Source organism: Lissotriton vulgaris, chromosome 4_1 (genome assembly GCF_964263255.1).
Source record: "Lissotriton vulgaris chromosome 4_1, aLisVul1.2, whole genome shotgun sequence".
NCBI classification, from domain to species: Eukaryota; Metazoa; Chordata; class Amphibia; order Caudata; family Salamandridae; genus Lissotriton; species Lissotriton vulgaris.
Genome location: NC_141691.1, coordinates 1,587,639,955 through 1,587,652,931, shown reverse-complemented (window position 1 = coordinate 1,587,652,931; position 12,977 = coordinate 1,587,639,955). Strand labels below are relative to the sequence as shown.

Below are 12,977 nucleotides of genomic sequence, written 5' to 3'. Positions count from 1 at the left end.
GTGAGTCCTTCGTAGAGTGTGTAGTTCAGCCGGCTAGTGACTAGGGCTTGGTTAAAGTATCATCTGGTGTTGATGGGGAGCCATTTGAAGATCTTAGAGCATGATTAGGCAGCACTCGGAAGAGACTGCATGGATCTGGCGTTTCATGGTGAGCCAGGATAATGCCAAGGTTGCAGGCATGGTCTGTCAGCATCGGTGAGGGTCCTAGCTCAGAGGGCCTAGTGCAGACAGCGGGTTACTAGGGCTTGGGTGACTGCTTGCCTGGTGTTGACGGGGAGCCATTTGAAGATATTACAGAGCATGCAAATAGTGAGGAAGCAGGCAGAAGAAACTGCATTGATCTGGCTTTTCATGGTGAGCTTGCTGTCCAGGATAATGCTAAGGTTACGGGCATGGTCTGTCGGCATGGGTGAGGGTCTTAGTTCAGAGGACCACCAGGAGTTGTCCAATGCAGGAGGTGTTGTTCCCGAAGATCAGAATTTTCGTTTTGTCTGTGTTGAGTTTTAGGATAAATTCTGTTTATTAACAGTCCACACAAAAAAGGACACAGCATGCCACCTACAACCCAACAAGCAGCCAGCGTTCATTCAGTAGTTTGGGTCATTGTCAGCAGTATAACACAGCATGCCGCCTACAATCCAACAGGGCAGGCCAGGTTCATTCAATGTTTTGGAGCGCTGTCAGCAGTATGAGTGCATATCGTGAGGTGAAACTGAGATTTGAATACAGTAACTAAACAAAACAGATCAAACAACTTCTCCCCCAACCTCCACCCTCCTTCCAGCTGCTACTAGAGGGGGAGACAAGCTGAGGTCTAGTAGCCCCTAATCCGAGACCCCTATCAAGGCCACCTCAAACAGTACCCATCAAAGCTCAGAGGGGGAAGTCTCAGGAATCAGAGATAGGATGGGCAGGATAACTCCCTAAATTCCTTAGAAAGGATTGAGATAAAGGGAACCCAAAGTTCTGAGTAGGAGGTACCTCAAGGAGTGACTTCTAATGGTAGCTTCTCCATCCCTAAGATGAGCCACAGTTGGTGCAACCACACAGTGTGATCCAGTGTTTTGCAAGTGACCCAGAATGAGAGCATTACCCGATTAGCTGCATTCTGCATGTGGAGAAGTGTGGCTCAATGGTTAGAGCAGGCAGACCTCGATGCAGAGCTCTGGCCAGGGACCAGGGTTCGATACCTGCCCCGGCGGGTCTCGGGCTCGTAAATTCCCCTGACCGGATATTCTCGCTTCAGTGCCTATTCTGATCATGGGTCCCACGCTGCAACTCTGGGCAATAGCTTGCTTAGTCTCCACAACGGGCCCCACAACGCGAGGGATGCCTGGTCTGCACCATGGGGGTGCCCAGGAGTGGACACTTCACAGGGAAAGCCAGGGAAAGCCAGGAAGGGTTCCCTTGCGGTATTCGTACAAGCGCCGGGAAACCCACTGGGGGTAGCTGTGCGCTATACAAGTACAAAAACATTTACATTTACATTCTGCCTCTCCCGAAGGTAACACAGAGGGAATGTTAACGCATTTGGGGGCGTGTAAGTTGGTGATCTTGGGATAGTAGTGTTTAAAGCGATGTCAATGTCATCTAGGACTTGTTCCCAATATCTAGTGAGTGTTGGACAGTGCCATAGAAAATGAAGTAGAGTTCTGGCACTCCTGCAACCTCACCAACAGTCTCCCAATGTGTCCATCTTCCACCTCTGGATGCGGCTCAGCATGTAGTACCAATAAGAGACTATCTTATATGCTGTTTCGGTGTTTATCATTGTGTGTGCTGTGTGATGGAATCTATAAAATATATCCTTCCACTCCTTGTCTGAGAAGGAACTACCCATTTCAGCCTTCCACCGCTTCTGACCCGGAGTCCGCAGTCGGGCCCTGTCCTGCCCAAATTAGCATGGATCTCCGAGACAAGCCGCTTATCGTCTGCTTTAAGAAACAACCACTTTTCAAACTGAATCATTGGGCGACCCACACCTGGGTGCATGTTAGGACCTCACACCCAACGGCAGAATAGTAGAAACGAGAACCGGTCTGCTTCCGTCAGGGGGTAGCCAAGTTTTAGTTGGTCGAATGAGGGAAGACCATCCAGGGAAGACCATCCAGGTCAAATAAGCAGCCAAGGTGCTTATAGCCCCCATCCACCCATCTTCGAAAGCTGCCCTGCTCCATCCCAGGGGGAAAGTCTGGGTTAGCAAAAAGAGTTGTCATGGGTGAGGGAAAAGTGGTTAGACCAGCTTTAACAGCCACTCTGTCCCATACTTTCAGGGTCGCACTCATAACAGGAAATGAGTAGAGTCCCCAAGCCCTATGCCGTCGAGGCAGCTACATCTCCTTCCATATTTGGGAGCCAGCCACCGCCTGGTCCATTAAGACCCAGTGTTTCTCAGAGAGGGGCCTATTCCACTAAGTGAGGTAGCAGAGCTGGGTGGCTTGGTAGTAGCGCGATAGCAAGGGCACCGCCAGTCCCCCCTCCTGCTTTGCTCGGTACATTAAGTGTTTCTGGAGTCTATGTTTATTGCCTCCTCAGATGAAATTATTAACGTTGAGTTGGAGTGAACGAATTGCGCCGTCAGGCGAGTCTAACGCAAGAGTTTGAAAATGTAGGGGAATTGGTGGAGGATGGGCATCTTGACCACTGCGATCCGGCCAAGCCATGAGAGAGGCAACCGGTGCCATTTTGCAGAGTCCTTGCAAACCTGGGTGGTGTTAAGGCCACTATGTACTCACGATCACTTCTCGAACTCACAGGAGCAGAATGTAGAATTTTCCCTTTTTCCCAAGAAAGACCTTCAACCGAATACAAAAAACAAGTAGTGCTCACGTGAACCCTGCAGGGGGAAAGGGGATGGTGACAAAGAAGAGACTGCCTTGTTTTTTTGGTTCACCTCTACGTCCTTCTTACGACGTTCTTCTGGTATCGTCTCTTATTCTTCACTCTCTTGAGTGAACTGTAAACAAATGATACAACACACCATTACTAAACTACTAATACTTTTCTTTTTCTGCTTCCTTTATCTCGGACTAACAACTCTCTCACTTTCTTACCCTTAATGCTAAGGCTTTTGATTCTCTTCTTTCTTTCTCTTGGAATTGGTTACCTATTCCCATGCTATAATTTAATTAACTGTTGCCTTTAAATTCAGAATATTATAGGAGATAATTACAGAGACATTAATTTAGCTTTTATTTCTTTTGCAGTCTTATACTCGAGGTTCGTGGTTTGAGAGCTTCATCAGCACCGGATACTACAGTGGGAATCAGGTAAGCCTCTTCCTTTTTTCTGTATTTTTCTATTTTCTTACTCTTAGAACTCCTAAATATATTTTTGAGAAAACTCCTAACTTACTACCCGAAACAAGCGAAACAAAACTACCCTGAACTAAGACTCTGCGCAGGTTCATAGAAATACTTGCTACACTACCTCCTGACTAACTAGAGCCCAAGCGCTGTGAAAGCACACTCTGAAAAGGCGTTAGTGAAGTGCATGGCTCAGAACGCTGCCAGCGCACTTCACAGCAGAGTTTGTCCTCACGACTTCAACCGAATGCGAGAGACTAGACCGGCAACCTTCACTGACTTCCTCAACCGCCCACGGAGCCTTCCAAGAACTTTAATGTGGGTGGCAGCCACCCGGAGCTTCCTGCTACCTGACAAGCATGTACCATTTTGACCACAGAGAATACAGTTACTGGTTAGGGACTTGAACAGAATGTATGAGACATTATGTAAATTTAAAACGGTAGTAGTGGTGATCCAGAAAAGAATCAGAAGCTATTAAATTCTTGGAGGGAGTATGCCATGGCAGTTGAGAGACTGCAGTGCTTTGACTATACAGGGTACTTGGCTCATGCACATTCGTACGGTGAGAGACAGGGATGCATCTTGGCATGGTTATCTATACTAATCTTCAATTGTTCTGTAAGTTCCCAAATTAATGAGAGTTTGGAGCAGGTACTCAGAGACCAAATCAGCATAAACACATCCTTCAAAGACAATTATAGCAACAATTATAAACCTAAACAGAGTCCTTAATACACAAAACCGAGAATTATTTGGGCAGACTGATGCTCACAAGGTTTTCAGAGGAGGCCGCCAAGGTGCCATCTCAGAGTTGGCGATGACAGAGAAACGACATATAGGGGAAATAGGGCTAGGCAAGGATGGTAGTGAAACAGCTAGAACTTTGGCTCTGATTAAGGGAGACATTCTAAAAGTGGTTACGCAAAAGGAGATTAGAGAATATCAGGCGTCAAGAGCAAGGCGTTATGAGACAGGTGAACAAGCCAGTAGAGCACTAGCGCTGCGCATTAGGCAAGAAAATAATAAAAATAACATCCCCATAATTGAAGATAATGGGATAGAATATACAGACCCGAAAGAGATAATGGGTGTGTTCCAGAAATTTTACCAAAAACTATATGATCAGGAGGCGGGTGGGTCACCATCCAGTCAAGGGCTCGGGCCTGCATGTCCGGTTTTAGATGATAAAAACAGGGAGCAGCTGGAAAAGGATATAACCCTAGAGGAGATAAGGACTGCAATACAGGATCTAGCAGCAGGTAAAGCTGCAGGCCCAGATGGGATACCGATGGAAGTTTATAAGATCTTAGGGGAGGAAATTCTTCCACTGCTGTTAGACCTATTTAACGGTATAATCTGCTCCGGGAAGATTCCTGATTCTTGGAAAGAGACCAATATAGTAGTATTCCACAAAAAGGGTAAACCAGAGGAAAATCCGGGCTCTTATCGGCCAATATCGCTGATAAATGCGGACACCAAATTATATTCTAAGGTGTGGGCAAAGAGGTTAGGGGGGATCATTGGCCAACTTGTCTCTCCGTGGCAGCATGGGTTTGTTCCAGGGAGAGGCACCACGGATCACACTTCGCGTGCGATTTCACTATTTGATGCTATGGCTGTCACGGGGGGAGAAATGGCCATGATCCTCCTGGATGCCGAAAAAGCCTTCGACCGTGTGGTCTGGGAATTTATGTGGGATGTTCTGGTCAGAAGAGGCTTAGGAGAGAAGTGTAGGAAAGCAATAAAGGCAATGTACTCGGATCCGAATTAACTATGGGCCTGCAGTCGGAAGAGGTGGTAATTAGAAGAGGTACCCGTCAGGGATGCCCTTGCTCTCCTATACTCTTTTCACTTTATATAGATCCCCTAATTAGGGAAATTCTAGCTTCAGATAAAATCTCCCCTGTTATAGTAAATGGGCATACCACCAAATTATTGGCATATGCGGACGATCTGGCAATTGTCACCACTAACCCGCAGACGGCAATGGTGGAATTGAGTCAACTGGCCAACGCCTTTGGAACCCGTTCTGGGTATAAGCTGAATGAAGAAAAAACAATAATAATTAGCACAAATAATATCTATAAAGTCGACCAGAGGTATGTGGAGTCTGCAGTATATCTCGGGGTGAGGATTAATGCAAATGTGGAGAAAATCATACAAGAGAATTATGTACCCCTGATTGCTACAATAGACAACTAAGAAGAATAGATGTTTTACACTTATCCCTGATAGGTAGAGTGAATGTTTTGAAGATGTCAATGTTTCCGAAACTATTGTACTTATTTCGTGCCATATCTCTGCTAGTAGAAGAGGGTCTGTTGAAGAAAATGGAAGCTGTCTTCTCCCAATTTGTGTGGCAATATGGGAAAATACGTAGATCTCTGGCTCGACTATCTGCACCACTGGAGGGAGGGGGACTGTCTGCACCAAATTTGAGGCTGTATCACTGGGTTTGTTTAATGATGCAAATGAATGTCCTATTTAAATATGATGAAATAGTCGTGCCGACTGGTATGTACAGAACCCCCACAATATATGAATTGCTAGTAGGGGGAAGAGCATTGGGGCTCCTAACACGAGAAACAAACTTTAGGTATTTTAAAAGGAGTAAAAGTAAAGTGATGCTTAGTACTTGGGGTACTTGGAAGTCAATAATGAGATTCTTGAAGATTCCGAAAATCAATAGCACATTAGATCTGTGGCGGTCAAACCCATTTGTTCATCTTGGACAGAATAGTAATAGTAGGTTATGGAAGGAGCTGGGTATTAGCTGTTTGGGGGATGTCATGGTTGAGGATGAATTACTGGGATTTGATATACTGCAGCAAAAGTTCGGTATACCTGCTAGCCAATGGCTCTTATATAGACAATTGGAGCAAACAGTTAAGTCAATCAGACCCAGGATTTCAATTCAGGAGCCTAATCCGATTGTGAACTATGTAAGGAATGGTGGCAAGAAGATTAAAATCGGGTATAGTTATCTTTTGCAGGGTTTGGGAGATGACATTGGACAAATTGAATCAGCTTGGGCCCAAAGAATTGGGGATCCAGATATAGACATTGATTACGCTTTAGCAATGAATAAGAAAATATTAAGAGCTTCAAATCTGAAAGCACAGCACTATAAGACCATTTTTAACTTGTACTACACGCCTGCCAAGCTGTTCATGTGGGGTAAGAGAGAAAATGATAGGTGTCCCAGGTGTGACCAAGGCCCTGCAGATCTATCCCATATGTTCTATAATTGTCAGAATCTCACTCCAGTTTGTAAAGAAATTGAAAGGTTCTTAATGGGTCTGCTAGAGCAACAGATCACTCTATCCCCTACTGTTGTCTTGATTGGCAGGGATGAAAACCTTAAACTAGAGCAAGATGCCGAAGCATTTATTTTTCTATCTATGGCTGTTTTTAGGATTTTAATTTCGGCTGGATGGAAAGACTCTGTAGCTCCCACTTTTCAGATGTGGATAACTAGGCTTCTGGGAACTCATAATATAGAGGAATGTTTGTATGATTTCAAAGGAAAGAGGTCGAGAGAATATGGTAAGAAGATATGGGCTCCCCTTAGAAATTGGAGAGAAGTCAGATAAATAAGAGTGAGTAGATCTATTGGCGACGTTGATTGACCCCCTTATGTACTACTGTTTGACCCTTCTTCTTAAAAAAAAAAAAGAAACAAACATGGTTTTATGTCTTCTACTATTGCAACTATAAGATGTATATAGCAATTTCAATGTCTGATTTTATCCTGTTGATTAATGTATTTTTGATACCCGGAACCATCTCAATAAAAAATATTTTTTTTAAAAAGGAGGCCGCCGAGGTGCTGGGGAATCCCATTATTGAAGGGGAAATTAAGCATGCAATGGAGTGGTTAGCTTTAGGTAATACTGTATGTGTTGTAAAATCCTGGTATACCAATTGAGCAAGATGTATTCATTGACCTGGGAAACGGGAAGTCTCCCTGACACTATGAGCGAGATGTTAATGACACCAACTGCCAAACTTACTTACCACGCCTCCTATGCTGATTTTTTAAAATACAATTCTGAGCTCGTGTTGGCCATGAGGCTGCACCCACATGTGACATCCTCAGCTCACAGGGACCGGATTGGTGAGTCATAGGCAGGATTGGGTTAATTGAAATAATGAGGCTTCCAAGACTGCTCACTTGGATGGTGGGGTCCGGTTTAAGAGAAATAGAGGCAACTTTAGCGGACTTCATATGAACTGGGAGTTATCACAGAGTGGCTCTAAGAACATTTAAGTGATGATAATGGAGGGAGGACTGGGGTTTCCTGATCTGATACTCTATTATCTGGCAAACCAGATTCAATAGACTGCTAGATGGCTAGAGGGTGAGCTTCCCCAAGAACTAGAACAGATGGGACTGGAAAAACTACAGGGGAACTAGTCGCAAGAATGCTAGGACAGACTGGAAAGCCCACTTCTACAAATATTTTGCAGCTATTGCCTGAGGTGTTGGGGGGACTGTGTTTGTAAAATATGCCCAGACCATTCTATGCCCCTACTATACCCCTATTGGGATTTCTTAAGTGGAAGACTGGTTCAAGCCCCAAGCACTGGCCTAATGGTCCCAAGTCAGCCTGATCATGATAGATGACTTATATGGCAACAGGAAGTTGCTATCCCTCAAATCACGATCAAATTAATCTGGCCTCCAACACTTCTAATTCTTGACAAACATGTCACTAACTCAGGTGGCCAGGACAATATGGAAAACTAATGCTAGAGAATCAGATACTCACAAAGTACTGCGATTACTACTCATGGTAGTGAGCAGTCGCAGGGTGGTGACCTGGTTCTACCGCTCCTTTTTGGAGATGGCCAAACCAGGTTTGCTTGGTGCACATTAAGATTAAACTGGAGGCTGAAATGGACCAAAACCTCAGCAGCAAGGAATGGATTAGGATCCTAGAGTACACACTAAAGTATTACTGGAATATGAGGCTGAAATACACCCAATTTAATAATTTGCATAGGACCTAATGAAGGGCACTAAAGACATAACTTGCCCTAGGTGTAGTCCCAAACGCAGGCTTCTACGATATGGTTTTGGCATGGAAGGAGATTCAATTTGAATTTAAAAGAATTTATAAAGCGCACGTCTACCAAGCGGTTTCTTGGCGCTGGGGGGAAACTGAAAAACCAATGACAGGGGAGCATATGACTAGGATGGGAAAGCTTGTAGGAAAAGAAACGTTTTGAGAGCCCTTCGGAACTCAATGTAGGAAGGAGCAGATCTAATAGCAGGGGGGAGTGTGTTCCAAAAAGTGGGGGCAAGGACAGAGAATTTCAGGCAAGTGTATTGGAGACACCTCGTGGAGTAGCTTGAGCTTTGCTGGGGTTGTTTGTAAAACATAAAACCCAAACATTAGGCAACATATACATAGACTTGACATTGATTTTAGCTAAGTGCCACACAGCAATATCCTGGAAGAGTAGCGTACCCCCTCCCATTAACAAATGGCAGTGACACCTTGGAAGTCCTGTCAAGCATGGAAAAAAGTGTGGTTGTAGGAAACCACTAGATCAGCTGTGGAAGAAATGCTATTACCTTTGAGAACCGCAAACTGAGTGAACAGAATGTCAATAAGAAATACGAGTGAAGCATGATGCTGATTAATCACACACCCTCCTTATCCTCTTCTAACATTAGCATCTATGACTCTAACCTACACAGTACATTCCTTAAATACTTGGGAATCAAATTGAGCTTTGGTTTGAAGTCCGTTGGTGTTATGTTACTGGATATATTTCCTAAATATGTGCCTAATTGTATGCCCGTTCCTATTGCCTATCGTGGTTTCCTACTAATGAACAAGCTATACCAGACTCAAAAGTATGTTAGTACACCTAGATGCAACCTTTATTTGCAACACATACTGTGTGAAAAAAATGAAAACAACACTGAGGAACTCATAGGATACATTCTCAAAAGGTTTCTTATATGTAGCAAGATTTATTGTCAAAATCACTGTCCATGTTGTGTATATATAGTACGTCAATCAATCACATCCCAGAACAATTTATGACTGCTAATTTTCCCAAATGTGTTTATCCAATGTACCAACAATATATTCGTCACAGCCAACTTTTTCAAGGACATAACATTTCAGGGGGTGCAGTGGAGAAGCTGTCCATGGTAACACAATTGTTGTGATGATATAAGTTCGATGACATTGCACTTGTATGATAAGAACATTGAACAAAACAGGCAACCATGTCCACTGTAATCTACCTTGAACATCATGGTTAACTGGAAGATAACCTCCCTGGATGCCAAAATTCAGTGTGTGTTGGAGTAGGAGGTGCCCACTAGCCAAACACAAGCAAAGCCTTTTTATTACTTACAAGTTACTTCAGAAACTTTGTAGCCTACTATTAGGCCATAGCTGCCCCTTTGACATCCAAGAAGCCTCCCAAGAACACGGAGTGTTAAAGCTTTTGAGGAACTGAAGAGAGCACTGTGAAAAGCACCTACGATGAAGGCTCCTGACTACATTCAACCATTCGTAATATAGACAGATGCCTAAAATAAGGGAGTTGAAGTGGTACTGGTGGAACTAGATAACAAGATACTGCAGTACCTTTGACTAACTGAGCAGTTGCAGATGCGAGGAGGGCCAGGACTGGAATGACTGGCTCATGTTGATTTCACTTCAACTTTCCAGACATACGAGTTCTACAAACATATTTCTTCAAAGAAATATAACACGGGTGTTTGCAATTTTATATAATTGATTATACATACACTTACTTCTGCAAAACATATTTGGTCTACACTATCTCTATGGACGAACAAAAATGGCACTTACAGGTTGCATAGTTGTGGCTGTTGCAGTAAATTTTGAATAAATTCATTCAGCCCCGCTCTTCTTTGTTGAAGAAAATCTGTTTAGAAAACAGAATAATTTCTGTTTTTACCAAGTTCTTGTAGCACACTAAGAATGTTAATTTACAATGGTCCTAGCAGTCAAATAATAAAGCTTACATTGTTTTCCTCCAAAGTCAAACAATAAGGACTATTGTTTAAGTGATTACTCCATGTACAAGCAGTTAAGACATTACTCAGCTTACTACACAAACGCTGGCTTTCCAGGCTTCACCAAAATCAAATCAAATATGCGCTTCTTGACCACATTCATGTGACATTTTCCCGAATGCCAAAAGTCACCCAATAGTGATTCACTGCATACCACACTTGTCTGGCCTGCAGTCTTTGAAAGTGAATGATAAAAACATTTACTCAAGACTTTCTCTCTACTTTCAGCAAGCTTGATAAATTGTACATTCCTTTATTGAGTTTACCGGCTTTGATTGTGTTCACTGCAAAACCCTTTTGCTTCTAGATGCGTCCGAAGCAAGGCCACCAGGAGATGGGGGTGTGTCTACAAGGACAAGCATTGCATAGTTCGATTTTCGGCTCCAGGATTCTGGGTACATTGATGCCTCTTTTGAGAAGTTAGCCTTGAATCTTGAAAATGTGGAGAAGTGTGGCTCACGGTGTAGAGCAGGCAGACCCGGAAGCTGAGGTCAGACCCGGGACCAGGGTTCAATTCCTGACGCGGCAGGGTCTTGAGCTCAAATGTCCACGGACTCGATAATTCTCGCTTCGGTGCCTGACCTAATCATGGGTTCTCACTCTGCAACTCTGGGCATTAAGCTTGCTTAATCTCCACAACGGCCCCCCTGCGGCGGGATGCCTGGCTTTCACCTTGGGGATGCCCTGTAGGGGCTATCTCACAGGGAAAAGCCAGGACGGGTTCCCAAAGCAAGCGCCGGGAAACCTCCGGGTAGCTGTGCGCTCTATAAATGCAATAATAATAATAATAATCTACTTGGCTTCACATTGACCAAGTGTCCTTTACAAATTTTGTTACACGTTCTTGAACCATTGCTCTTTGCTTGCTCCTGACCACATTTCAACTCCTGTAACTAATTCAATAGCATTTTGGAACCTACCTCCCTTCTTCACAAATGGAAAACAGATCTCAAATCGCATCATCAACTTTTAGACCAATCCTTATAGCCATCTCTAATGCTCTTTTAACATTCTATTCAACGTTTCCACTTCACTCTAGGATGGGGATTATAGAGAGAAATCCTGATATGTTTAGCTCCCAACACTTCCAATATTTCTCGTTTTTCTTCTGAGACAGGTTGGGTACCATTGTACTTTATAATGGACTGAGGTAAAGCATCACTTGCTTAAAATATCCTTAAGCACTCTGAGAGCAGAGATGCAACACCGGCCCCTGAAGTACAAGGGGCCCTCCAACCCTTTAGGTGAGCCCCATTCAGCCCAATGTCTATGAGTATTTATGAGACATTGGATACTCAGGCCCCATATCACATTCTACAAAGTGGAGGAGGAGGAGGCTTGCTTTGCTTTATGACATTGTCTCATAGCATCCAAATCAGGAACAGAATTCATAAATACGACTTCCAACGGTTTAGAATGAACATCCACAAACACAGCTGCTAAGCAGTGTGACTAAGGCATACCAGCTAACGGTCCCATAAAGTCCAAACCCACCTCAACCCAAGGCACACCAGGATTTTGTCATTCTGAAACACCACATTCCCAACTTTCTCCCCTCTTTTACACACTTGCTGTCCACTGCTCTCAACGTTACTTGTGCTTCCAGACCTGGCCAGCCACTAAAACCTTTCTTTAAGCCATTCTTTTCTCATGAAATTGGCCAAGGTTGCTTTTATTGGCCAGTGAAATAAGTTTGCTACTTACACCTAGTGGAAGTATAAATCTGTTACTGTGCATCACAACATAGGCAAAGATAGTGAGTTCATCCACAAACTTTAACAATGGCCTACCACATAGCTCTCTCTTCTAGATCCTTTCTCAAGCAGCACCATGACATTACATCATCCCATCCCATCTAGGTCACCAAATGTTATTATAATCTTCTCACAATGCAGGAATGAAAACTGAAGGTACTCTAATGACAAGACCCCTGAGGTGTATCTTGGTACCAAATGCCTTCAGTGGATCTCCATAGGGGGACCGTGAACAACATTTAAAACCTGAACATTGCGGCTAGACTTAAAGCTATAACAGGTGGCTTGGTGGGGGGAGGGAGGGAGCGTGGATAGATGGAACAGAATGAAATGCCCAAGAAAGGGACACTTTTCAACAGCCGTTCATTTTAGCAGACTTCTCTCTCCCTGGCTGATAATGTAAAAAGGGGCTGTTGGCACTACTTATTACCCTGGCAGCACCTATGCGCCACCTAGGTGCTGCGACTTACCTGTACACAAGAGGCCATGGCCAATGCACTCCCAAAATATGTTGTTAGTGGGTTTTACCGTCAGCTGAACTTCTGTCTGAGCAGTTTGGTCTGAACAATTTAATTAAGGTGAGAACCGTATGAATTCCATACTACGTTATGGCCAATTTATTACTACGCACAACTGGCTACGACTCACTAAATTTGGGAGACCAAAAAGCCCTGGAGCAATTCAAGCCACACGACTGCCACTCCACTTCAAAACCTTTCAAATTAAGCACTGCTGTCTACTTGCTTTCCATGTGGGTCGACCGCCTGATTTTACCGTGAGCTATTGGAAGAGGCTGTCTGTCCAAGTTGTCAAGCAGGATGAGTTCCTGTACAGCAGCCAGTTGCC

General features: G+C 43.9%; 1 protein-coding gene across 3 annotated transcripts in view; it reads right to left on the bottom strand.

The window, feature by feature from the left end:
- SGK3 (serum/glucocorticoid regulated kinase family member 3) overlaps window positions 1–12,977 on the bottom strand; it is a 652,786-nt gene that overhangs the window by 361,553 nt on the left and 278,256 nt on the right. For all 3 annotated transcript variants that reach the window (XM_086965820.1, XM_086965822.1, XM_086965821.1), the window contains one exon: window positions 10,151–10,226. In XM_086965820.1, coding sequence (XP_086821946.1) covers window positions 10,151–10,226 — 76 coding nt within the window. The remainder of the gene's footprint in view (window positions 1–10,150; window positions 10,227–12,977) is intronic.